At 36.8% G+C, this 23,952-nt stretch overlaps 1 protein-coding gene across 10 annotated transcripts in view; it reads left to right on the forward strand.

Moving 5' to 3' along the window:
• Nucleotides 1-23,952, forward strand: part of MAP7D2 (MAP7 domain containing 2) — a 194,297-nt gene that overhangs the window by 152,535 nt on the left and 17,810 nt on the right. For 3 of the 10 annotated variants that reach the window (XM_074214270.1, XM_074214272.1, XM_074214273.1), the window contains exons 4-9: nucleotides 2,068-2,188; nucleotides 3,035-3,133; nucleotides 4,910-5,020; nucleotides 7,366-7,488; nucleotides 9,781-9,923; nucleotides 17,398-17,519. In XM_074214270.1, the coding sequence (XP_074070371.1) occupies nucleotides 2,068-2,188; nucleotides 3,035-3,133; nucleotides 4,910-5,020; nucleotides 7,366-7,488; nucleotides 9,781-9,923; nucleotides 17,398-17,519 (719 nt within the window). Of the gene's footprint in view, nucleotides 1-1,420; nucleotides 1,708-2,067; nucleotides 2,189-3,034; nucleotides 3,134-4,909; nucleotides 5,021-7,365; nucleotides 7,489-9,780; nucleotides 9,924-17,397; nucleotides 17,520-23,952 lie in introns of those variants that run through there. The other 7 variants (XM_074214279.1, XM_074214271.1, XM_074214275.1 and 4 more) reach the window with 7 other exon arrangements.

Genomic DNA, 23,952 nt, shown 5'->3' on the forward strand with positions numbered 1-23,952 from the left:
AAGAGGTACGAAAGAGTTGGACATAAATTAGCAACAACAAAAATGTTTATATAGTCTTTTAAGTCTTTCCATAGGGCTACCTCATTTGATACAACAACCCTGGGAGATAAGAGCTATTATTAATCTTCATTTTATAGTTGAGGAAACTAAACTAGAGAGAGAGGTTAAGTGACTGACCCATAGTGACTTAGCTAGTTAAGTGTATGAGGCAGGATTTGAACTTGGGTTTTCCTGACTCCAAACTCAACACTGTAACCACTGGTTATTGTTGAGTCGTTGCTTCAGTCATATTGACTCTTTGTGATTCCATTTGGAATTTTCTTGGCAAAGATACTAGAGTGATTTTCCATTTCCTTCTCCAACTTATTTTACAGATGAGGAAACTAAGACAAAGTGTAAGTAACTTGCCCAGGGTCACACAGCTAGTAAGGGTCTGTTACTAGATTTGAACTCAGGAAGATATCTTCCTGACTCTAGTCTGGATACTGTGCCACCTAGTCATCCTATCCACTGAACCACCTAGCTAAAAAGGAAGAATAATTTGAAGATTTGAAGATTTTGATAGCATTTTTCTCCTCTCCAGTTATGAAAAATAGAAATATCACTTTTCTAGTCTGCCTTTTGAAGTCAGGCTTGATTTACCCATTGTACTCGGTTCTTGGAAAGGCCCAGGCTATGGTTTATGATCTAATGATGAAGCAGCCAAAATTACCTTTTCTCTTGCCCCAGCCCCAAATCTGGCACCGGAAGAGAATTGAGTATTTGCAGTGTCATTTGTGGAAGGAGGCAGGGCTGACTTGTAGAATTAGGGCAGTAGCTTTTGTGAGCCACGCAGAAAAATGCTTCTAGCTACTGAGCTCTCCTCCTTGGCTTTCCCAAGGTAACAGTGGGATTGAATCCTTTTTTTTTTTTTTTTTTTTTTGTGCATGTTGGCTATATTTTTGACTTGCTACTTAAAAAAAGTTTATTCTCTGGCTTATTTTCATTTCTTAAGTGTCTATTGATTCTTCTTCATTTCTTCTCTTTGCATAGGTGGGTAGTTTGGGTTTGTGTGGAATTTGTCAACTGTCATATGTAAAAATAGGAATGGTTATGCTTGAGTGCTTTGTTCTAGGTGGTGGGGGTAGGGGGTTAGAGATGATGTATCTGCTCGGTTTTAAAGCATAAATCATTAACCCCTGACAGGAAAACTAGAATCAGAGTGCAGAATGTAATAGAAAGTAGTCATTTTCCACTTTGTTCTTTTATAGAAGACATTTCTCCTTTATGGAACGTTGCACTCTCTTCATCTCATAAAAGTTCTTAGCAAGGTCATAAAAACTCCCTATGGTGGTAGGAATCTGGGGGAGCAATGTTTTCATCCGTAACCAGTCTAAAAATAGAATGTTGATTTTTTTTTCTTCTTTCTGGAACCAGCCCCTTGATTGGTATTCCAGCACTCCAACTCTCTTCCATCAGAGTACATCACCAAACATCCCCCAACACCTCCCAGCTGAGGGTTGCTCCAGTACTTGGGGATGGTTTCTCATAGGCAAGAAGGAGTTAATGCTTGTCTAGCATTATTCTTAAACAAATTAAGGCCAGAGCTACTCAGTGGCAGTTCCCCCAGAGGGACTAGATGTTCAGTAAGGATACAAGCTCAGGCTTATTTACTTAGGCCTTTCTCTTGACCCCAGGGTTCTGCAGACAAAAGGGTTCTCTTTGGAGGTAGGTAGTTTTAATATTGACAGCAGCATCTCTGAGAGTAGCCTCTGCCAGATTCCTTTTTGATTCAGCTGTCTGGAGTATCCATCTGCAAGAAGCCAAGGAAAGACCTTCTTTTCCCTCCTTAAACTAGCCAAAGGAAGAGGTGTTTTTGTTTTTCATCTTCTCTCCCTTGCCTCAGCAACAACTCACTCACTCTCTCTGTGTCTCTCTATCTCTCTCTCTGTCTCTCTCTATCTCTGTCTGTCTCTCTCTCTCTCTCTCTCTCTCTCTCTCTCTCTCACACACACACACACACGCACACGCACACGCACACACAGGCACACACACCTTAACTAATATCTCATTACATCAACTTCTCAGCAACGCCTAGAAGCCATGATGCGCCGGTCCCTGGAGCGGGCCCAGCAGCTGGAGCAGAAGCAGAAGCGGTGGTCCTGGGGAGGAGCACTGGCTTCCAGCTCCGCTTCTTCGGAAAGGGATGGTGAGTGAAGCCGGCTCTTCTCTGCATTGCAGATCCCGCAGAATGGAACCACCCCGATGGTAACAGCCGAGGTTGCCGGGGTATTTTCCACTCGTGCACCCACTTAGAATAGAGGACCTTTGCAGCTATGAAACTTGGCCAGAATTGCTATTAAGATTAATTCATAGGAAGATGGGATGCTCATTCTTAAGAGGTTTTTTTTTTCTTTTAATATGACTCAGAGACCAGAGATCACAGATAATTGTTAAAAGGGAGAACAGAATTTTTTTTGTAACTGGCTTTACATACAAGAGAAATAAGTTTGGGCTGGTAAACCTGGGGTGATGGATGTTTTTAATGATTAAGATCTAGCAGTTCATCAGGCAACAAGAGAGACCCCAGGACATTAAAAATGCATAGCCGTATTTGCGTTATAAAGGGTTTTTTTTCTTCCTCATCCTTTATTTTTGTTACTCTTTCAATTTTGTTGCAACACAAAGGAGTTTATGTTGTTTAGTATGTATTAGCTTTCAAGTGTCTGAGACATAGTCATAATTTTTTTTATAAAGTTGGTCATCTTTAAAGGTAACTTTATTATCTGCTTGACTCTCTGAATAGTGTTACTATTCTTTTTATGAATATACTATAAATGCATTGATAGCTTCTTCTGGAGTGGGCATGTTTAACTGTTGACAGTAGTATCTAGGCTATCCTTTTTTCCCAGTAGGAAAAAAAAAATCTAAAAAAAAAATCAGCAACATCTTTCATTTTTTTTCTAATGAACTTTTTTTTAATGAACCAACAGCAATGAAATAAAAACATCAGGTTATTTTTCACCTCTCTTTGCTCTGATTTTTTGCTGTATAGGTGATTCAGAAAATACCCCACCCCCTCTTCTAGGTTTAGCGGCCAGCACCCTTCCTCCAGACCCTGTGACCTCTGCTGCTGCTACTGATGACTCCAATGGTATTTCAGAGCATCCCAGTACCATGGTGTTTTGTGATAACTATTTCCAATCACTTTAATTCATCCACCAACCTTGTCTGTCTTACATTTTTAAATGTACATCTTTGTGTAACTTTTTTTAATAGAATTATCACTCACATGTATGTTGGCCTATTGTTTTATCATAATGAAGTCTATGCATGTCTTCATTTTTCTTGGGTGAAGTGAATACATTTCATACTTAGCTCCCATGCATTCCAGACCCAAAAAGCTCAGTAAATTCACTGATTTGTCAAGTGGACATTGTTTGAGCTATCTTTTGAGTAGCCTCTACATAAAATGCCTAGGTTAACCCTCCATGGCATGATTTCCATTTAGAGAACATTTATTTTGTATAAAATGCTTAAAAGGGGGTGTCTGTGCTCTCTGTCTGTGTCATTGGAATAGATTTTGGCTATAGATTTGGCAGGGAAAAAATGGCAAGGGAGCCTTATAGATAGAAGCCTACAAATTCATATTCTGGGTTTGTCCTTGGCTTCAGCCATCTGTCTTCAGCATTTTGTTTTAAATAAAGGATTGACAGTTTGCATTGTTTAGAACAGGGATGGTAGCTAGCCTACCTTTGTTTTCATTTAAAGAGCATCTTTAGAAAATAGAAGTACACTTGCCTCTGACAAAAAGGGCTTAAAAAAAGAGATGGGTGCAGTATTTACCAGCAATGCAGATGGTCATATTACATGAACAGAAATAGAAGTTTTGAGTTCTCTGCCCCCTCTTTAAAGAGTCATCACCAGTCTTGTTGCTTAGGAGCATTGGGAAGAGCCATCTCAGATGAGCAGGGTTAATTACAGCACCTGCATTTTTTCCCCTTAGGCTTGGGAATATATATTGTAAGTAGAGAGGCAGAACCCCCCCCCCCCGGGAAACCACCAAAGCTGAAGTTTTTATTTCAACTTAGTTTTTAATAGACATAATTAAGATGCTGGGAATCTTGACCGATAAGACTCAAGATACAGAATCCAGATTAAAAGAATCACCCTGGATTATCTGTTTGGTGTTTATCTTGTAATAAAAGTATTCTGAAGCCTGCTCCCAAAGGATTTCTTTGATTTTTAAACAAGTATCCTTAGTTCAGTAGAAGACAGCCTAAATTTCTCAAACTTGAGAGTTGTCATATGAGGTAGTCTTCAGTCCCTGGACTGAATGAAGCTCATTTTATTTTACAATTTTTCTAGTAGCAGTTAAGTTTAGAACAGAACTATAATTGGTCCATTTGGGTTTTTTTATTTGTTTTCAAATATAATATAGAAAAGGCTTTTTGATTCCTTTTGGAAGTTGAGTTGATGTTTATATGAAACTCCTGGTGAGAAAGCTCCCTCACCAATATAGTTTGATAACTGTTCAGCATTATAGTCTGAGTACTGCCTAGGAGACTGAAAGGTTAAGTTACTTACCCAAGGTCACATAGCTAATATGTGTGCATGTGTAGAGCTTTGAAACCATGTGTCTCTAATTCCTAGGTCAACTCTGCTTTTCTTAAGATGATCTTTCATGAGGATTTACTATAACTTTAGCTTTTTATAAAATTGAAATGATATGGAAGAAAGGAAATCTTCCATTGCAATAGTTAATTATTGAAGGGGCTAGATATTTGAAATTAAAACAATTGGATTTTTAGTATAATAAATATAGTTCATAATCCAGAGCTATTATTAACAAAGGTTCACAAATGAGGTAGGAAAGGAAAAAATATTGATAGTATGAATATAAACTTTTTTCCCATGCATCTCTCTACAGCATCTGAAAAGCTTTCAGTATCTACAATGAATCTTCCAAAGCAGATGGAATCACCCATCAATAAGCGTCTGTCTTCCTCCACGGCAGCAATTCCATATTCTTCTGACAAAGGCAAGTGATCCCATCCTCTTGGGCTTTCTGCTGTCTTTTTCTCTTTCTACATTTCAATATTCTCTTGGATGGTGATGAAGCACATGGCCGTTCTGTTAGAAAAATCCGTATGTTATAACCTATAAACTTATAACCTATATGTTCTCATATTATGATCTGTTACCATATTATGATTTAGTCAAACCCTCTAATCCTTGGGAAGAAAGGAGTTGATTTGGGAATGAGACAGCTACTTCCTACTGCTAGAGAATGAGAATTGGCTTCTCTCCTAGTTGGAGAATCCTAGGAGTTAATTTACAAACAAGTTGAATGTGATAGAATAACTTAAATAAGTGACAAGGATTTTCCTCCCTGATGTATTAGGAGTCTGAAATGATGGAATCAGTGAAGTCGATGTTACTTAAAATAGCAGTCTTATTTTTTAAAAATTACTTCTTTTTTCCAACTCCATGAAAAGATAATGATCAACAATCATTTTTGTAAAGTTTTGAATTTCACATTTTTCTTTCTTCCTCCCTTCCTCCTTCCCTGCCTCCTCCTGACAGCAGTCTAACAGAGGGATAACATAATCTTCTGACAAAATGGGCCACTGCAGTTTCCCATGAAAATAGGCCAGGTTCCCTGTTAAATGGAAGAGAAACCACTATTTAAAGAAAAAACTATGTAAAAGGAAGGCAGCATTTTTCAAGTGCTCTAACTGTTGGCAGTGGGCAAATTTAGTTACTGGGATGTGTGTGAAAGAATCTTTGGTGCCATTTTTAGATATGCTTTGAATCAAAGATTTAAAGGACTTTGGTGTTCTATCTCAATTGAGTTGTTGGACAGCTCTCTCCCAGGGGTTTAGATAAATCACTAAAATAGCCTAAAAACCACTCACTGAAATCATGAAGGTCAAAGAGTGGAGTGGGGAGAAGTAAACCCTATAACACTGTGTGATGATGATGCTTAAAAACAAAAAAAAAAAGAGTCATCTCAAAGGGTGTGAACTGCTGTGCATTGCACTTCTGATGGAATATTTAGCATGCAAGTTGCCTTAGAAGGGAATAAGTATAACACTTGTGCCCTTTAAAGGACAAATAGCATCTTGCCAGGAATGTTCTTCCCTTGATGCTTCTTATCAGTGAATTTATAATTAAACTTGCACTTTAGAACCTGGCAGGCTTTCTATGTTAGAGGTTTTAGGTATGACACAATACTGCTGATCTGTAGTGCAGTTAACTGGAGGCACCTGAAAATGGAATTATCAAGGAAATGGAAGTGAAAAAAATGATGAAGCACATGGCCATTCTGTTAGAAATTCTGATCTGTATGTTTGCTAAAAGGATAAACTTATAACACCAAGTATATTTTAGCAAACATACAAGATGTTTTCCTTACTATGAATTAATATATGAATGTGTCAGTGCTTTATCATCCATTATCAATCTCAGCTATCTCCCATGGCTGCTCCATGGGTAGTTTTTAATCCTATGATAATTTATTTGAGGATATATTGCCATTGTTACATTCATCTCAAGAAAGTAATATCATTTAAGAAGACAGTTTACTCTAATAAAATGATATATGTGTGTGTGTGTTTATATATATATTTGCCACAGATTAAAATGACTTTTGGATTATCTATTTTAAATAATTGACATTGCTACTTTCCATTAAAGCAGATAATAGGGAATGACAGTTTCTATTTCCATAGAATTTTTTAAAATCCAGTTTATAAGGATGGCAATTTTCTATTTCCATCTAATTTTTAAAATTCAGTTTATATGTGAAAAGTGTACCATGGTAATTTTCATTAACCATTGTCTTAAAAATAAGTCAAGGTCTTTTTATATAATTGTTTCTCAACAATATCTTATAAAACAATTATTTCTTAATTGAGTTATGGAAAATCTCTAATGAAATTGATAAATGTGTATACATTCATTAATGTTAAATATAAAGTCAATTTTCTGAGTTCCATTTTGGGATGTGAATCAAACATTATTCAATAATAAAAATTTACTCAGAAATTCTAGTGTCCCAAAAGAGTTGATGTACCTTTCCAAATTGGGTAGTCTTCTCACTCAGGAGTTCTATTTTGTGTAATCTTTAATTGTTTATATTGTAGTTATGAAATATTTTACTTCAGTGTATATTTATAAATATCAGTAAGTAAATATACTACATCCCTGATCCTCAGGAACTGTAAGTTGCTTTGTCAAATTGTTTTGTTTTTCCAGAAACAACCCTTTACATGGTGCATGTCATATTTTTTCAACATTATTTTGTTTTCTTTTAGTTAATTTTACACATATCTATGTATATATATATATTTTTTTTTCATTTCATTTGCTTCCATCCTTCAGCCCACCGCATGCACCTTAGTCCAGTGGAAAACTTTATTGTAATGCGACTGTTGACCCCCACACAGTCTTCCCTAGCCCGAAACCGAAGCACGCTCATGCTTTCTGAGCAGTCCATTGATTCAGGTAAAACAGGTTGAAGGGTTTTGACTATTAAGGTGTGAAAGCTGCAAATAGCAGCTGCAGAAATGCTGAAAAGGGATTGGAGTGTTTCATTTAATGGTGAATTTTTGCTTTTCTTCTCCCCATTTCCTGGTCTTGAGCAATAAGCTTAGATTCCAATATTTCTTTCCTATTAACTTTTGGTATAATCTTGTTTGTTTAGAAGGATTTGGGTAAATTAAAATAAATCTGTATTTCCCTCTTAAATGTATTCTTTTCTGTATTGTGTTCCAAGTAAATATATGCCTTTTAATCTTGCAAGCATCTAATTAATCCACAAGAATCTCCTGGGCAATATGGTAGGGATACAAAGGAAGCTAACCTGTATATGAAATTCTGCTGCGTAGATTGGTACCCTCTACCTACTAACACTACCACCACCAAATCTATTTCAGACTAGATAGTAGAAACTGTCTTTGAAGACAAATGATATTGATTTCACAAACCTAGATGTGAGATGATTGTTACTTAAGAGAATCAACTCAGCCTTGTTATATCTAAGCTGAAGGTCTCTGTGTTTCAGAGAGAATAATCATGAAATTTAAAGATGACCCATAATTGGAGTTCTCATTAATTGTTCATAGATGACCAGTGCCATGGACAAATCAAGATAATTATCTGATCTCCAGTAGAATTCTTTTCTCTCTGTTTGTCTACACATAGTAGACATTCCATTCAGTCAGATAATGGTGTGCAAAGTTACTTGGGGACAATTTCTTCCAAATAGTTAAATTTAGAATTTTGTCTCTTGAGAACAGTCTTCAGCATAATGATCATAATTGATTCAGTGATTTAAAAATTGATATGGAAACCCTAGCCCCAGTTCTGAATTGTCCCAAAGAAATCATTCTAGCATCCCTCAGGCTCAATCCTTGCCACTTTTGTGGTATCATTTAGCCTTTCTTCAACTTCCCAATTAAATGAAAAAAATTGCTAAGATCATGCATTTTAAAAAATCATTTGATGAAAGAAAACATGAAAGTGAAGTTACCAAAATTGTTGATCCTATAGGTAAACATACTATAGGCCATAGAAAAATAAATAATTGCTAAAATTATGAGAATGTTATTAGATAGTATATAAAATTTTTATCTATTGAGAAAAAGGAGCAGCAGGCAAGAAGTAGAACTTGAATTGCTTACATTAATGTCTGGGTTAACCTTCGGAAAGTTAGAGGAGGGTGTCCTGTTTTGAATGCTTGGTATAGAAGAGGATGAATTTGGGGGTTTCTTATCTCTACTTGTAAAAGAAGCTACACATTTTTGGTTGTTTGATAATGCTGTGATAGCAGAGGTTCCTATCTGGGTAGAATGGAGAAGTTAATGTTACCCTGTGTAAGTAACCTTGTTAATTAGTTAATGCATTTATGAAAATAGGTTATCTTAAACAATTTAGTAATTATGGCTTAAATTAGTTTCACTTCTTTGTCATAGTCAGACATGACTGAATGACTAAACAACAGCATTAGAAAAAGAATTTCATCCACTCCAAAGGTTATATGACACTTAGCTATTGGGTCCCACAACCAGTTTGCTTCAATTTTTTTATCTAATTCTTTTGATTATTTAGTGAATTATGTCCATATTTCCTTAAGGGAGGTTTCAGAATGGAAAGTGGAGGAATCTAACACTTTTTTAGGATCATACTATGAAAGCTGGAAAGGAACTACAGAGGCCAGCAAATCCAGCCCTTCTTTGTAAAAAGGAAGAAACTAAAGCCCAGTGAGTTAAGTCATTTGTCCACCAAGTAGCAAGTGGCAAGGCTAAGATTTGAACAAGTATCCTTCTCTTTTTTTTTTAATTTTTAATTCCAAATTTCTCTCTCTCTCTCTCTCTCTCTCTCTCTCTCTCTCTCTCTCTCTCTCTCTCTCTCTCTCTCTCTCCCCTTCTCCCTTCTTAAGTGGGTAAGCAATTTCATATCGGTTCTATACATACAATCATGTAAAATCTATTTCCATATCTCTTCACTTTCAAAACAGTTTCCTTCAAAAATATTTTAGAATTTTTTCATCAAGAAATTCAATGAGGCTTTTATTTCTTATCCACATAGCTAGTAAAAGTGAAATGATGATGATTCCATCTAAGTCCTTGCTAATATAGGTTTAAGGGTCCCTTGGAGTATGAGGCCATTAGCTAACCTGTGAGACTATGATTTGCCCTGTACCCTGTTATAATAGAATTATGTAATTTTTCCTTCCCTCCTGCTTCTTCTGTCTGTTCTTCCTATTGCTTTGGCTATTTCACTATAACGCTGCAGTCTTCCCTGTCTGTCCTCGTATAGCCCCAGGTAGTCCTTACAAGTCTCCCTACAAGGCATCTCCTTCCCGTATGTCAGAGAGAAGGAAGATGGTATCCTGTGGTGCCGGGGATGCCCCGAAAGGAGCAGTTTCGTCTGAAGAGGTAGGTTTTAGAACAAGCCTTGGTCACTCTCAGTAAAGTTTTTGATTTGTGTGACTGTAAACAAATTTAAAATGTCTTAATGGACTTAAGAAAACTCCATCCATATTTTTTTAGGCTTTTGCAAGGCAAATGGGGTTCAGTAGCTTGCCCAGGGCCACACAGCTAAGGTAATTATTAAGTGTCTGAGACCGGATTTGAACCCAGGTACTCCTGACTCCAGGGCCGGTGCTCTATCCACTGTGCCACCTAGCCACCCCTCCATCCATATTATTTTAAACAGTATTTTTAATGAGAGTTTCATGAAATGATGAACTCTTCAAAGCTGATGCTAGGGGGAACAAGCACTGTATTCCTCACTAGATCTCTTTGAGTTTGGTTTTTAGTTCTGGATCAATTAATTGTTTGTTTTTTGTTTTGCTTTTTGGAGGAGCAATTGGTGTTAGGTGATTTGCCCAAGGTGAATTTAAATTCATGTTTTCCTGATTTCAGGGTTGGTGGTCTATCCACTAAGCTGTACCAATCAACTGTAATTGAACAATAACCAAATAGATTTAAGTTTATCACTTCTATGGAGAATATTCTTTCTATTGAAGCAGCTGGAGTCGAGATAAGTTAACTTCTGTAGTCTTCCATTTCTCTCTGAGGCAGACAGAATCATTATATCCACTAGTACATTTAGATTCAAATAGACCTGAGTTTGAATGTGACTTAGGGGGTGACTTTGGTATGTCTTATAGATATTTAGAGACTTTAGAATCCCCTAAGAATGGTTCAGATGGGGTCTGATTAAATCAACAATGTATAGTCACCTGCTAGAGCAGAATTTTTTTTTCCTGTACTGTTTCCCAAGGCTAGGTGGTCAATCTTGAAGAATTAAAGTACAACCTTAATTGCACAGTTACTTAAAGGGGCGGCTAGGTGGCACAGTGGATAGAGCACCGGCCCTGGAGTCAGGAGTACCTGGGTCAAATCCGGCCTCAGACACTTAATAATTACCTAGCTGTGTGGCCCTGGGCAAGCCACTTAACCCCATTGCCTTGCAAAAACTAAAACAAACAAAAAAAAAAAGCTTACTCAAGATGAAAGAGACCTAAGAGTTCATCTAGTGCTCATCTCATCTTGACATAGTAACTTAGGGTGGGAAAAAAACATATTAACATTATCCATGTTGTATTGCATTTTTCTCTTATTTTGTGAAATCTTTCCCAGTTCCATTTTAATCTGGAGAAGTTTTGGCAACATGTGGGCTGTGAGTTTGACCCTTGGGGTCTAGTCCAGCCCTTTCATGTTACAGATGGAGAAACTAAGACCCAGGGAGGTTGTGAATTAGTAACAGACTATATAATCCAGGCTTCAAATATAGCATTATTTCCCCTGTACAAAGGGGCAAGTTGACCCCTTACTTTTTCATTTAACTCAGAGCCAATTAGGTGGTATAGTGGTTATAGAATGCTGGATTAGAAGTTGATGAGTTCAGATACATTGTCCCTTTCTGACTTAGTCTGTGACACTGGACAACTCATTTAACATCTTTTCAGTCATATTTTTCTATAAAATGGAGGTTATATTAAAACCTGTTAATAGTTGTTTTGAAGATCAAATGAAATAATATGTTTGAAGCACATATATTTATTGTCATCATCGTTATGCCACTTCTAATAGAAATATTTTGTGAGAAATTCTGTGACTCTTTAAGATACCCTTAGCACCGGAAATCCAGGTTTTTTATTGGATCCTCACATAAACTCCAGATTCTAAAAAGTAAATTTATAATGAAAAATTAGGGAAGGATTGTGTGCCTTCAGATGAAAAGTAACCTGAATATTTGAAGAACTAAAGTCATAAAAAGTTCCTAGGCATTGAAAATAAGGCTTAAAGATTCTGTCCCACTATCTTTCTTTGACCTATAAGGACCCATGATGAATGCCTACAATGTGCAGAGCTTTTGGATGATGCAGGTAGGTAGATGGTGCAGTGGATAGCACAGTGGACCTGGAATCCATCAGAAAGATCTGAGTTCATAATTGGCCTCTAAATACTTATTAGCTATGTGACCCTGGCAAGTCACTTACACCCCTATTTACCTCAGTTCTTCATATGTTAAATGGGGACAGCTAGGTGATACAGTGGATAGAGTACTGGCCTTGGAATCAGGAGGACAGGAGTTCAAATTCAGCCTCTGACACTTACTAGCTGTGTGACCTTGGACAAGTCATTTAACCCCTTGCATCTAGAACCATCTCCAAGTCTACTGATCCATAACTGGCCACTGAACCAAGATGGTTCTGAAGAAGAAAGCGAAGCTGGTGACTTAGCACAGCCCTCCCTCACTCAAATCTAATCTAAATGCTTATCTTGTCATGGTCATTCTTTGAGAATAAAGGACAAACATTATTATAAATGGGGATACAATGGAGAAACAAATGGCAAACCACTCCAATATCTTTGCCAAGAAAACTTCACCAACAAGTCCATGGAGTCATGGAAAGTTAGACAGGACTCAGCAACAATAACAACCATTGGAGATGATAATTAAATGGGGAAAGGCCCCTGTAGAACCTGCCTTTGAGGGACTTATGATCTAGCTAGAAATAGAAGATATACATAATGAAATAATGGAGAACCAAACTAATATTTGCTTTAGCTTCATAATTATGTCACATATAAGCAGCCTGACAGTGGTTGGATTACTTTTGTAGTTAATAGTTTAGTAATTAGTGCTTTTTAGTTTGATACGTTCCCTTCTTCCCCCCCCCCCCCCACTCCCAATTCTCTTCCCCTCTTAAGCTCAGTTCTGGGTTCAGTTTTAGGGAGTTTTTTGTGAAAGATGGAGATTATGTCTTATTCAAGTCTTTCATCTTGTTTTCCCATCATCATCATCATCATTGATAGAAAGGGGAACTTGGGGGGGGTGTTAGAAAAGGGGAAGAGGAAGGATTGCTCTGCAAACCTTAAAGCACTATAGAAATGCATTATTATTATATCCTTTGTGATCAGTGGTCATTATGCACAAAACCAGATATCAGATATTCTTTGAATATTCTTGTTATTTTTGTTCAATCTTGTTCAGCTCTTTGTGACCCTATTTGGGGTTTTCTTGGCAAAAATGCTACAGTAGTTTGTCATTTCCTTCTCCAGCTCATTTGATAGATAAGGAAACTGAAGCAAACAGGGTTGAGTGACTTGCCCAAGATCATGCAACCAGTAAATATCTGAGCCTGGGTTTGAGCTCAGATCTTTCTAACTCCAGGCCCAGCTCACTGTTCATTACATCATCTAGCTGCCTAAATGTTCTCTAGTATACCTTATAATATTCTTTACTGTGAACATTTTAACAAACAGAGGTCATTACATATAATGGATAAATTAGAAGACGACCTGGGTTCACATCCCTCCCATCATATAATAACTGTTTTGTGACAATAAGCAAAATCACATAATCTCTCTGAGCCTCAAGTTTCTTTATTTGTAAAATCAAGATAATAGGGGGAGGCTAGGTGGTGTAGTGGATAAAGCACCTGCCCTGGAGTCAGGAGTACCTGGGTTCAAATCCGGTCTCAGACACTTAATAATTACCTAGCTGTGTGGCCTTGGGCAAGCCACTTAACCCCGTTTGCCTTGCAAAACACCTAAACCAAAAAAAAAATCAAGATGATATTGTCTCTAATGCCTACCTCACCAGGTTGTGAGACTGAAGTGAAATAATATTGCTAAAGTGCTTTTCTAAACTTTAAAGAACTGGTATTATTATTATAGTGATTGTAATTATTATTTATTAACATTATTCATTTTATTTATTTAGAGCTAAAGTCTGTAGTACAATGAAACTGGAATTTCTATCCAGTCCCTTAAGGCAGCCCAATGGGTTAGTCTGTGTTCTGATGCAGTATTGTCCACATTTCATTCCATTTCAATTCTATTTTTCATCCTTCATCTGTAAGGTCTTTGTGGGCAGTGAATTTACTCCCAAATTAGAAAACCGTTGTTTTCTTCTTTTTTCTGTTTGATAACATGATGTTGTCGTTCTACAAAAGGAATGGAACTCTCTTGACATAACTTTTAAACCAGTCATTTTTCTTTTCTTTTCAATTTAAATATTTTTTATTTGCTTGTTTTTCCAACAACATGCAAGGGTAGTTTTCACCAATCAATTTTTTTTGCATGGTTTTGAATTTTACATTTTTCTCCCTCCTTTTCTTCCCTCCCACCTCCCTCTGATAGAAAGCAATCTGATATAGACTCTACATTTATAACTATGCTAAACAATAGATCCATGTTTATCATGTTATAAGAGAAGAATCAAATCCAAATGGAAGAAAACATTAAAGAGAAAAAAATTTCATAATACATAAGACAACTTTTAAGAATTGAGATAGTAAATTTTGTTCTGCATTTAACTCTGGATCTGGATGGTATTTTTCATCACAAGTCCCTTAAAAATTGTCTTTGATTATTGTACTGCTGAAATGAACAAGTTCATCCTAGTTGATCATCAACTCATAATGTCCTTCTGGTTCTGCTCATTTCACTCAGCATCAATTCATACAAGTCTTTCCAGGCTTTTCTGAAATCCCATCCCTCATGATTTCTTATAAAACAATAGTGTTTTTATCACAGTTATATACCACAATTTATTCAGACATTCCCCAATTAATGGGTGCAGCATCACCTCAGAAACCAGTCATTTTTCTAAGTCGCATGGCATGTTAGACAAAGAGCCAACCTCAAAATCCAGAAAATTTGGGTTCTAGTCCTTTCCCTGACCATAACTGTGAGATCCTAGACAAGTTACTTACCTTCTCTCAGTGTACTCAGCAACTCTCTGCAAATCTTCAGCTGAAGGTGCCAGGAGCAGCTAGGTGGCGCAGTGGATAAAGCACCGGCCCTGGAGTCAGGTGTTCCTGGGTTCAAATCCAGTCTCAGATACTTAATAATTACTTAGCTATGTGGCCTTGGGCAAGCCACTTAACCCCATTTGCCTTGCAAAAAACTAAAAAAAAAGAAAAGAAAAGAAGAGAAGGTGCCAGCCTGCACTGGGAGAGGGCCATTTCCTTACCTGGGAGTTTCAAAGGTCTGGTCCCTAATTCTTCTCAGCTTAGTATAGTGAGCCAGGCTGGTGGAAGGTGAGAGTTGGAAAAGTGGTCTTAGACAGACATACACACACACAAACACACACACATATTATTCACGTATGCATACGCAGCATATTTGCACAGTGAGTATTATTGGTCATTCATTTTTTTCAGTAATGTCTAACTTCATGACCCCATTTGGATTTTTCTTGGCAGAGATAAAATAGTTTGCTATTTCCTTCTCCAGTTTATTTTACAGATGAGGAAACTGAGGTAAACAGGGTTAAGTGACCTACCCAGGGTCACCCAGCTGTATATGTGTGTGTGTATACACTCATGTGTGTGTGTGTGTGTGTGTGTGTATACACATACACAGTGACTACAAGAAAATGTAAATGAACTTCTCTTTAAGGATATGATTTCTCTCTCATTACACCCAATTTGGATCAAGGTACAACATGGAAACAAAGTAAAGACTGACAGAGCGCTTTCTGGGGGGGGGGGAGCAAGATTGGGGGGAAATTGTAAAACTCAAATAATATCTTTAATAAGAATAAATTTAAAAAAAAGAAAAAAGAAAATGTAAATGAAAAGAACACGTATTTCAAGGCAATTGAAATGAATCTTTCAGAATTAAAAAGAATAAACTTGGCCCCAAGTAACAGAAATCAGAAAACACCTTCCCCAACTCCTTTGCTAGGGACAGGGAATTTAAATATGTATGGAACATTGTATGTGTAGACAGATTTTTTCCAATGTACTGATCATCTTTGATTACTTTTTTCCTGTTTTTTAAATTTTTTTTATAAAAATTTCTTCATTATAAGGGAAAGGGGAAGAATGTAGGGGGAATTTGGGGTGATTTAAATGGAATTAAATAAGTAGAATCAGGAATGCAATGTATACCATATTTTAACAAGGCAAAAAAAACCCTACAGAATTTAACATAATTATATTGACCTTCAAGTCTTAAAAAAATTAGCACATGGTCCAGTTCCTTCATTTTGGAGATGAGGAAACTGAGTCCCAAAGAAGTGATATGACTTTAGGGTCATATAGCTAGCAAATAGCAGAGGTATAGATCACAGGTCCTAATAGCTCAATTTTCATTCTCATTTTCCTGGTCTGGCATACCTTCTTTAGTTTCCCCAAGTAAAAATGAAATTTCCAGATTTCTTTTGTGTAGATTGTGTAGAATATTGGTGACTTTAGGTGGATAAATATAGCTATTTTTGGTTGGGGCAGACTGGGCTGTTTTTAAGGCTAAAGAGTAGATTATTCTGGAACAAGGGAAAGATAACACCCCCATATCATTCTCTTATGTATTTTATGGAAGAATTTATGACTGATTTTCTTGAAGGTTACCTTCACAGCATTTTCACTCTACCATAATTTTATCCTAGTGACTTTTTATATCTTTCTGCTCTATTATCAGTCTTCCTGAAAATGGTGCTTTAGAAATCTCTTTGTGAGGATAAAATATGATTATAAATGTGATTTATAGATTAACATTTTATTTTCCAAAGGCAGCTTATTACAGTGAATAAGAGTAACAAAATTGGAATGAGAAGACCTAGGTTCCTGGGCAGCTGGACCTGAGTTCAAATCCTGCCTCAGGGCACTTAATAATTACCTAGCTGTGTGGCTAAGTAGCTTAACCCTGTTGCCTTGACCAAAAATAATAATAATAATAATAAGACCACCTAGATTCAACTCCCAATCTCATTACTGACTAACCACATGACTTTGATTTAGTTAGTTTCTTGGTTTCCTCATCTGTTAAAAGAGAGGATTGATAAAAATGCACAAACCCTGCTTGCCCCCCCCTTTCAGTTCTAAATAACATGATCATGATGAAGCCATGGTTTATCCAAGATTATGTAGCTAATAAATGGGACTTGAACATGAAGATTCAAATACAAAGTGTTTTTCCCACTACCACTCTCTACTTTGTACCCTATAGACTGAGAATAAGCTGCGATACACTTTCATTGGCAAGGACCCTATGGGGAGTGCTCAAAGTTTTATATAAAACAGTTCTTTTCTTTTTCCTGTTTTGGAGCACTGTTTCATCATCCTCCAGTGGGTTGAATTCAGTGACTGCCCTTAAGTTAGCTCACAATTTGGAATTTGTGAAATGATCTCTTTGAAAACAGGACAGCTAGATGACACAGTGGATAGAACACTGACCCTGGAGTCAGGAGGACCTGAGCTCAAAACTAGCCTCAGATTCTTAATAATTACTTAGCTGTATGACCTTGGGCAAGTCACTTAATGCCACTACCCTGAAAAAAAAAGGAAACTTTAGAAGTGTTGTTCTTATAATTCTTTTTAAAAAAATAGCTAAAATGAGACTGATCTCACAGTACTCCATTGTTCTTATTTTTTTGCTTCCTCTGTAGACTGACAAAGTAAAGAAAGAAAAGAGAACTCCACCATCTGTTTCCACATCTGGCCTTGGATCGCCATTAAGAAGGTCTGATTCTCCAGCAACCAAGAGACATTCTTCTCCTGCAATATCTAAGTAAAGATATTTTACCTTTTCTAATGCATCCTTGTTAAAAAGCCACATTATTGGGAAAGCTTTTATTCCAGGTGGTCAGTCAGCAAGGTTTTGATAAAGACCTTACTTGTGCTAAGCTCTAGGGATGCAAAGAAAGTCAAAAAAAGAGTGAATCCATGAGATCTCAGTCTTATGTGTAAGATGATATACAAATAACTATACCAGATTATAATGTAAATGGAAGGTAATTTCTAAGTCAGTAATGATGGGAGAGCATCAGGAAAGGCATCTTGCAGAAAGATGAACTTTGAGCTGAATCTTGAAGAAAGCCAGGGAAGCTAAGAGGCAAAAGTAAATAGGAAGAATATCCTAGGCATTGGAAGGCCATTGTAACTGGATTGTAGATTATATGGAGGGAAATAAAGTATAATAAAGGTAGGAAGATAGTGGGTTCTAAATGGAAAATTGATGGTTTTTTAAGAAATTGGATCCTGGAATAAGAGAGAAAAAATGAAGTTCATTGGGTAGGTGGTGGAGGTAGGATGATATGTGACATGATCAGACTTCTGCTATAGTAAATTACTTTGGCAGCTGAATGGAGGAGAGACTTGAGACAGGGAGACACTTAGAAGGCTGTTGTACCAGTCCAGATGAGATGATGTGAATACACAAGGTGTTGTTGGGAGCTGTGAGAGTGGAGGGAAGGGGATGCATATGGTTAAGTGGCCACTTTCACTGAGACAATAACTAAGGAGACAGTGAAGAGAAAAAGAAGTCCGGTTAAAATGTTTGGTGACTGATATTGAAAAAGGATTATTAAAAATGTTTATCAGCCAATAAACGTGGGATTCTTATTTTACAAGGCAGACTTGATATGTCCCTGGGATGCTATTCTAGTGCTTTTTTAAAAAAATTCCTTAATTGTATTTTTTTTCCATTAAGATTTTCATTCAGATGCTTGACTGTTTTTCCTCTTCCACTATCCTTTCTCCCTTATTTCCTTTCTTTATGGCAAAGTCCATTGCATTGTTTTCTCTGTTCCTCTTAGCAAATAGTTATGATAAAGATCAACCAATACCAATAGTACATTGAGCATGGAAGATTTTTGGATGATGCAACTTTAAGTTCTGGGCAGCTGGGTGATACACTGAATAGATTGCCAGGCCTGAAGTCAGGAAGACATGAGTTCAAATTCCACCTCACTTACTTACTAGTTGTGTGACCCTGGGCAAGGCACTTAATCCTGTTTGCCTCAATTTCCACTTCTATAAAATGAACTGGAGAAGAAAAATAGCAAACCACTCCAATGTTATTGACAAGAAAACCCCTAATAGTCACCAAGAGTCAGATAAAATTGAAACAATGAACAGCAACAAAAGCCATAGGGTCACTTCTGGCTAGAATGTCAGTCTCTAGAGGGGGGGGGGGGGGAGTTAAAGGAATGTTGAAATTTTAAAGTGAGTTCCAGTAATAACCCTAATTACTCTGACACACTGCTGTACTGTAAAATTTGACTTGAACATTCCTTGTTTTAAACAGCTTGCCCTTTGAAAGCTTCATCTATAAATGTTATTCATCAGCTTTTTAAAAATCCCCTTTCTCTAAATTCTGAAAACAACTCACATTGTTTAGAATGCTCTGCTTAACTATTTCCTTTCAATTTCTTGTAGTCAGCTTGTGGAGTAGATAATTACAAGGATTATTGTCTCCATTTTTATAGTTGAGAAAGTAGACAGTTTAGGTTTCAAATGACTTGCCCAAGGTCACACAGTGATAAGTGTCAGAGCAAGTGAATTGTTAATTAATTTATGGAATTATTCATTGATTTTTGAGACCCAAATAAAGGGGGACAGGAGGTTCATCGTGTCCTACTTGTTCACAGTAAGGGCAGTTACTGGTCTCCCGGTGCTCCCAGTTTATGATTAAATGAATGAGACCACCAGGAGAGGCAAGAACACCTGGTTCTTTGGATACTCTCCAGGAAAGACTGTGATGCTAGGGAGTGGAAGATAATGCTTCAGGCATCCTTAAATAAAGCATAGAGAGTACAGAGGCAAACTGATTGGGTAAGGGGAGGTGGCTTTGGGGAAAAGAATGCTGAAGAGGAGAGACAGAGAATCTCTTAGCTAAGAATCAGAATGGGGAGCACCCAGGCAGCAAGGACCTATCAGAGCAGATAGAATATAATGGTGTGGGCGGGGGTAGAAATTGGGGGGTCCCATTTTTATGGGGTTTTGGTGATGAAGGATGGACTTTTATCCATGCCATTTAATTTATTAACAAATGTACAACATCTCAAAGTTATCAGCAATACCTTAGAGTTAGCTCAATAGTACAGTGCTTTGGTGGTCTTATGGAGCATAGCTGGAGTTTATCTGAAGCTTATGGACAAAAGCTTTTATAGAACCAAGGGGCTTTTACATTAAGATCTAGATGACTTCCCCTAATTTCCCCTGGTTTAGCACATAGTCTCAGAATGTGACCTTTGAGTAATAATTTATAAGGCTGTTGCCAGTGGCTCCTGGTCTCTTCTGATTTATGTGACAGTTTGTAAGTAACTTAGGCTACCTTAATTTATGGGATAGTTCATAAAGGATTTCAAAGGGCCTCTTTCTAATTTTACTTCATACTATTGCTATCTTATACTAGCTACTTTTAAACATACTATACTATCTCTTCTGGGGTGTGTGGGTGAAAGTAGTGGACCAAAACAAGATAGGAAATAAAAGAACCCAGGTCTTCTAATTCTTTAAGTTTTGGCTTTTTCTTCTACTCTACCTTTTAAGATTATTACTGTAGTAAATATATTTATTTTAAAATCTGTATCTTTTCTAAGCATCTGAATGCTCATTTAATTGTGGCATTGGTCTTTCTATCTCTTTAAATGTTTCTTGCAGTAAATTGGTTCATATGTTAAGTAGAACAGTTGGTGTTTTAACTGCTACGAGAAAGGAAGATTAATCCTCTCCTTTATCAATGTTTTATTTATTATACCAGCTTTCTTGAAGCATTCTTGCCTGACCCTCCTAGAATTCTGTCTTGTTTATTTTCTGTTCTTTAGTTTGAAGGTGTGATACTCCTATTTTATAAGACTCAATATATTCATCTTATGGTGTTTGCTTATTTTTTCCTGCATCCAACATTCTCTTTTCTTTTAAATGTACTAATCTGCCCTAATCCTGTCCAGTTACATTCTAGCTATGTGATCCAGTGCATTTAAACAACACTGTTTGTTTTCTCATCTGTAAAATGAGAATAATAGTTGCACCTACCTCCCAGGGTTGTTGTAGGGATCAAATGAGATTCTAGTTGCAAAGTATTTGCAAACTTCAAAGGATTATATAAATGCTAGCTTTATTATTATTTAATGATATAAACTTTGGAAGCCTTATCATTATTATCCTCAGTTTCATGGAGTACTTGGCACTCCAATGCCTGGCAAAGAATTATATACTTATCACATCCCACAATCACATTTTGTTCCATGTTATTTTTTAATGTTTTATTGATACTTTGGTGGTTGTTTTTCCTCTTAATTGTCACTTAGCAATAAAACTACAGCTTGTATTCCCAAACTCCTCTAAAACTCACTTGAATTCAAAGAAAAAGGAGCAGATAAAAACAAAGCAATGCATCAACCATATCATTTGGTTCTGAACCCATAATCAAGGGTAGCTAGGTGGCCCAGATCTGGATTAAGGTAGACTCAGCCTCCTGACTTTAAATCAGACCCCAGTAGCTGTGTGACCCTCAGCTGTTTGCCTCAGTTTCCTCATCTGTCAAATGACTTGGAGAAGGAAAGGGCAGTCCATTCCTGTAGTCTTGCCAGGAAAACTCTAAAGGGATCGATCACACAGAGTGAGACATGACTGAAACAACTGAACAATAACAACAGCCCATAGTCAACATTCTGTTGCCCTGGTCTACCACTTCCCTGCCAAGAGGAGAAACATCTATTTCATAATCTCAGAATTTCATAATTTCAGAAATTCAGTTTATATTGAATTGTAAACAGTTGCTTGCTAAGGTATCCCAGAAGACTTTGAAGAACTTATCTTCTAAGATTCATAAAAATTTGCTCTGTCTCACAATATGTAAAAGATGTGTTTTTGTAAGTTGGGGACTGTCTGCATCTTAAATTCAAGGGAGTAGTGATTCTCTTAAACTAAAGTACAAATTCATCATTCTCAAGTCATCCTGGGAATAACAAGTCTTTCTACATAGCTTAAGCTGGTCCTCAGGCCATGTCACAACGAAGCATTGGAGTACTGAGACTTTAGTGTAAAACAAAGATCAAATAAACTGTCAAGCCAGATAGCTAACAATAAAAACCAACTGGGAGTGGCTAGATGGCGCAGTGGATGGAGCACCAGCCCTGGAGTCAGGTGTACCTGAGTTCAAATCCAACCTCAGACATTTAATAATTACCTAGCTGTGTAGCCTTGGACAAGTCACTTAACCCCATTGCCTTGCCAAAAAACTTAAAAAAATAAAAAATAAATAAAAACCAACTAGCTACTGCCTCCATTGTAGAAGGCTGCAAAAACTAAAATGTCTGATTCTAAAGCATGAGCAGTTTTGTACTTTTGGAAAGAGTCAGAAAACATTAAACGCTGTATAAAAGACTGTTCTAAATTTCTAATAATATAATACAAACTAATAATTCAGACACAAATTAAAATTCACCATTCAATTCATACCTAGTAAATTGGTAATGATGACAAAATTGTTAAATGAGGTGATATTTATAAAGTGATTTGCATAGTGCCCCTCATGTAATAGGTGCTTAATAATTGCTTATTTCTTTCCTTCTCTCAAAAGCCTAAAAAAAAGATAGAATGGAACCAGTGAGATTTTAAAAAACTTAATGCCAACTCATTGTAATAATCACCTTTGAACCCAGAAAAGAAATAAGGGAAGTCCCTCTCCCTCCTTTCAGTAGAGATTGGGGAACTATGGCTATGGAATTTGCCCACACTGTCAAATATAGTCAGAGTATTAGTTGGTTTTGCTTAAACATTTTTGTTTATCACAAAGGAGGGATTATTTGGTGGGAGGGAATGACAAGATATATCCAGAGTCATCCAAATGACTCTGATGTAAAAAAAAACCAACCTGTCAATGAGACTTTTTTTTGGCGGGGGGGGGGGGGGGGGAGAAGAGATTAAAAGAGAGCCCAAGTAAAAGATCAAGCATTTTGGGAGAACAGAAAGGACTGGTTCCAGAATCAAAGAACCTGAGTTCAAATCCCATCTCTGACAAGTATACCTGTGTGACCTTGGGTTAATCACTTAACTTTCTTGGACCTCAGCTTCCTCAACTGTAAAATGAAAGTGGTGGACTTGATTTCCTTTGAGAACTGTTCCAAAATGTTCCTACAATCCTATAGGCTAGAAGCAGAAAAGTTGAATTACTGGCCTGTTCTCACTTGATCTCAGAAACTCCAAAGTTTATTGTTCTCTTTCCTGCCCATAATATCAGGAGCCTGTTCTTTGGATACTGAGCATCTTAATATTTCTTTTTAAAGTATTCAATCTTAGGGGTGGCTAGGTGGTGCAGTAGATAGAGCACTGGCCCTGGAGTCAGGAGTACCTGAGTTCAAATCCGGCCTCAGACATTTAATAATTACCTAGCTGTGTGGCCTTGGGCAAGCACTTAACCCCATTGCCTTTCAAAAACCTAAAAATAAATAGATAGATAGATAGATAGATAGATAGATAGATAGATAGATAGATAGATAGATGAAGTGTCTTAGTTGTATGTCTTCTAGATAGCATCCAGGTTTCAGGTAAATAGTTTCAGAAACATACCTCAGATCAAGTATCAGATACCTAGCTGTAGCCCTTATCCCAGAGAGAAGATAGAACATGTATCCATAAATAGTCCTATCAACTCTACCTTTGTCCTTTAGTTTGTGTAAGTACCTACAATACCATAACCCTCCATATGAAATAATCCAATGCTTTTTTAAAGACTAGTAATAAAAAAAAACAGCTCATTTCTCTTGTATAAGCATTCCCAGATATCTCTCATAGCTGACTTTTATGTTTTTATTTAAGAATCTGGTTGAATGTTACTTTTTGGTACATTGGAAATGAAACAGTGATTCCCCCGAGAGGAAAAAAGAAAACTGATGTCACCTCCAGAGCTTAGATGTCTTTTGTATCATGGAAGGAATAGGCTAAGGGAACCATATATGACTCATTCAGAGCTGCTGAATCACGACAGATTCCTTTAAGACTAGGGAATCGTAACTTTTTTTTGAATTGAGAACTCCTTTAGCAGTCTTAACAAAACTTCTGTTTCCTTTCTCTAAAAAAACATTTTTTGAAATGCATAAAATGAAATACATAGGATCACCAAAAAAAAATCAATTATATTGAAGCACAGTTAATTATATATAAACATAACCTTTACACACACGTTTTAAGGGACTAAAGATTGAAAGCCTTCC

Source organism: Macrotis lagotis, chromosome 1 (genome assembly GCF_037893015.1).
Source record: "Macrotis lagotis isolate mMagLag1 chromosome 1, bilby.v1.9.chrom.fasta, whole genome shotgun sequence".
In the NCBI taxonomy this organism is placed as follows: Eukaryota; Metazoa; Chordata; class Mammalia; order Peramelemorphia; family Peramelidae; genus Macrotis; species Macrotis lagotis.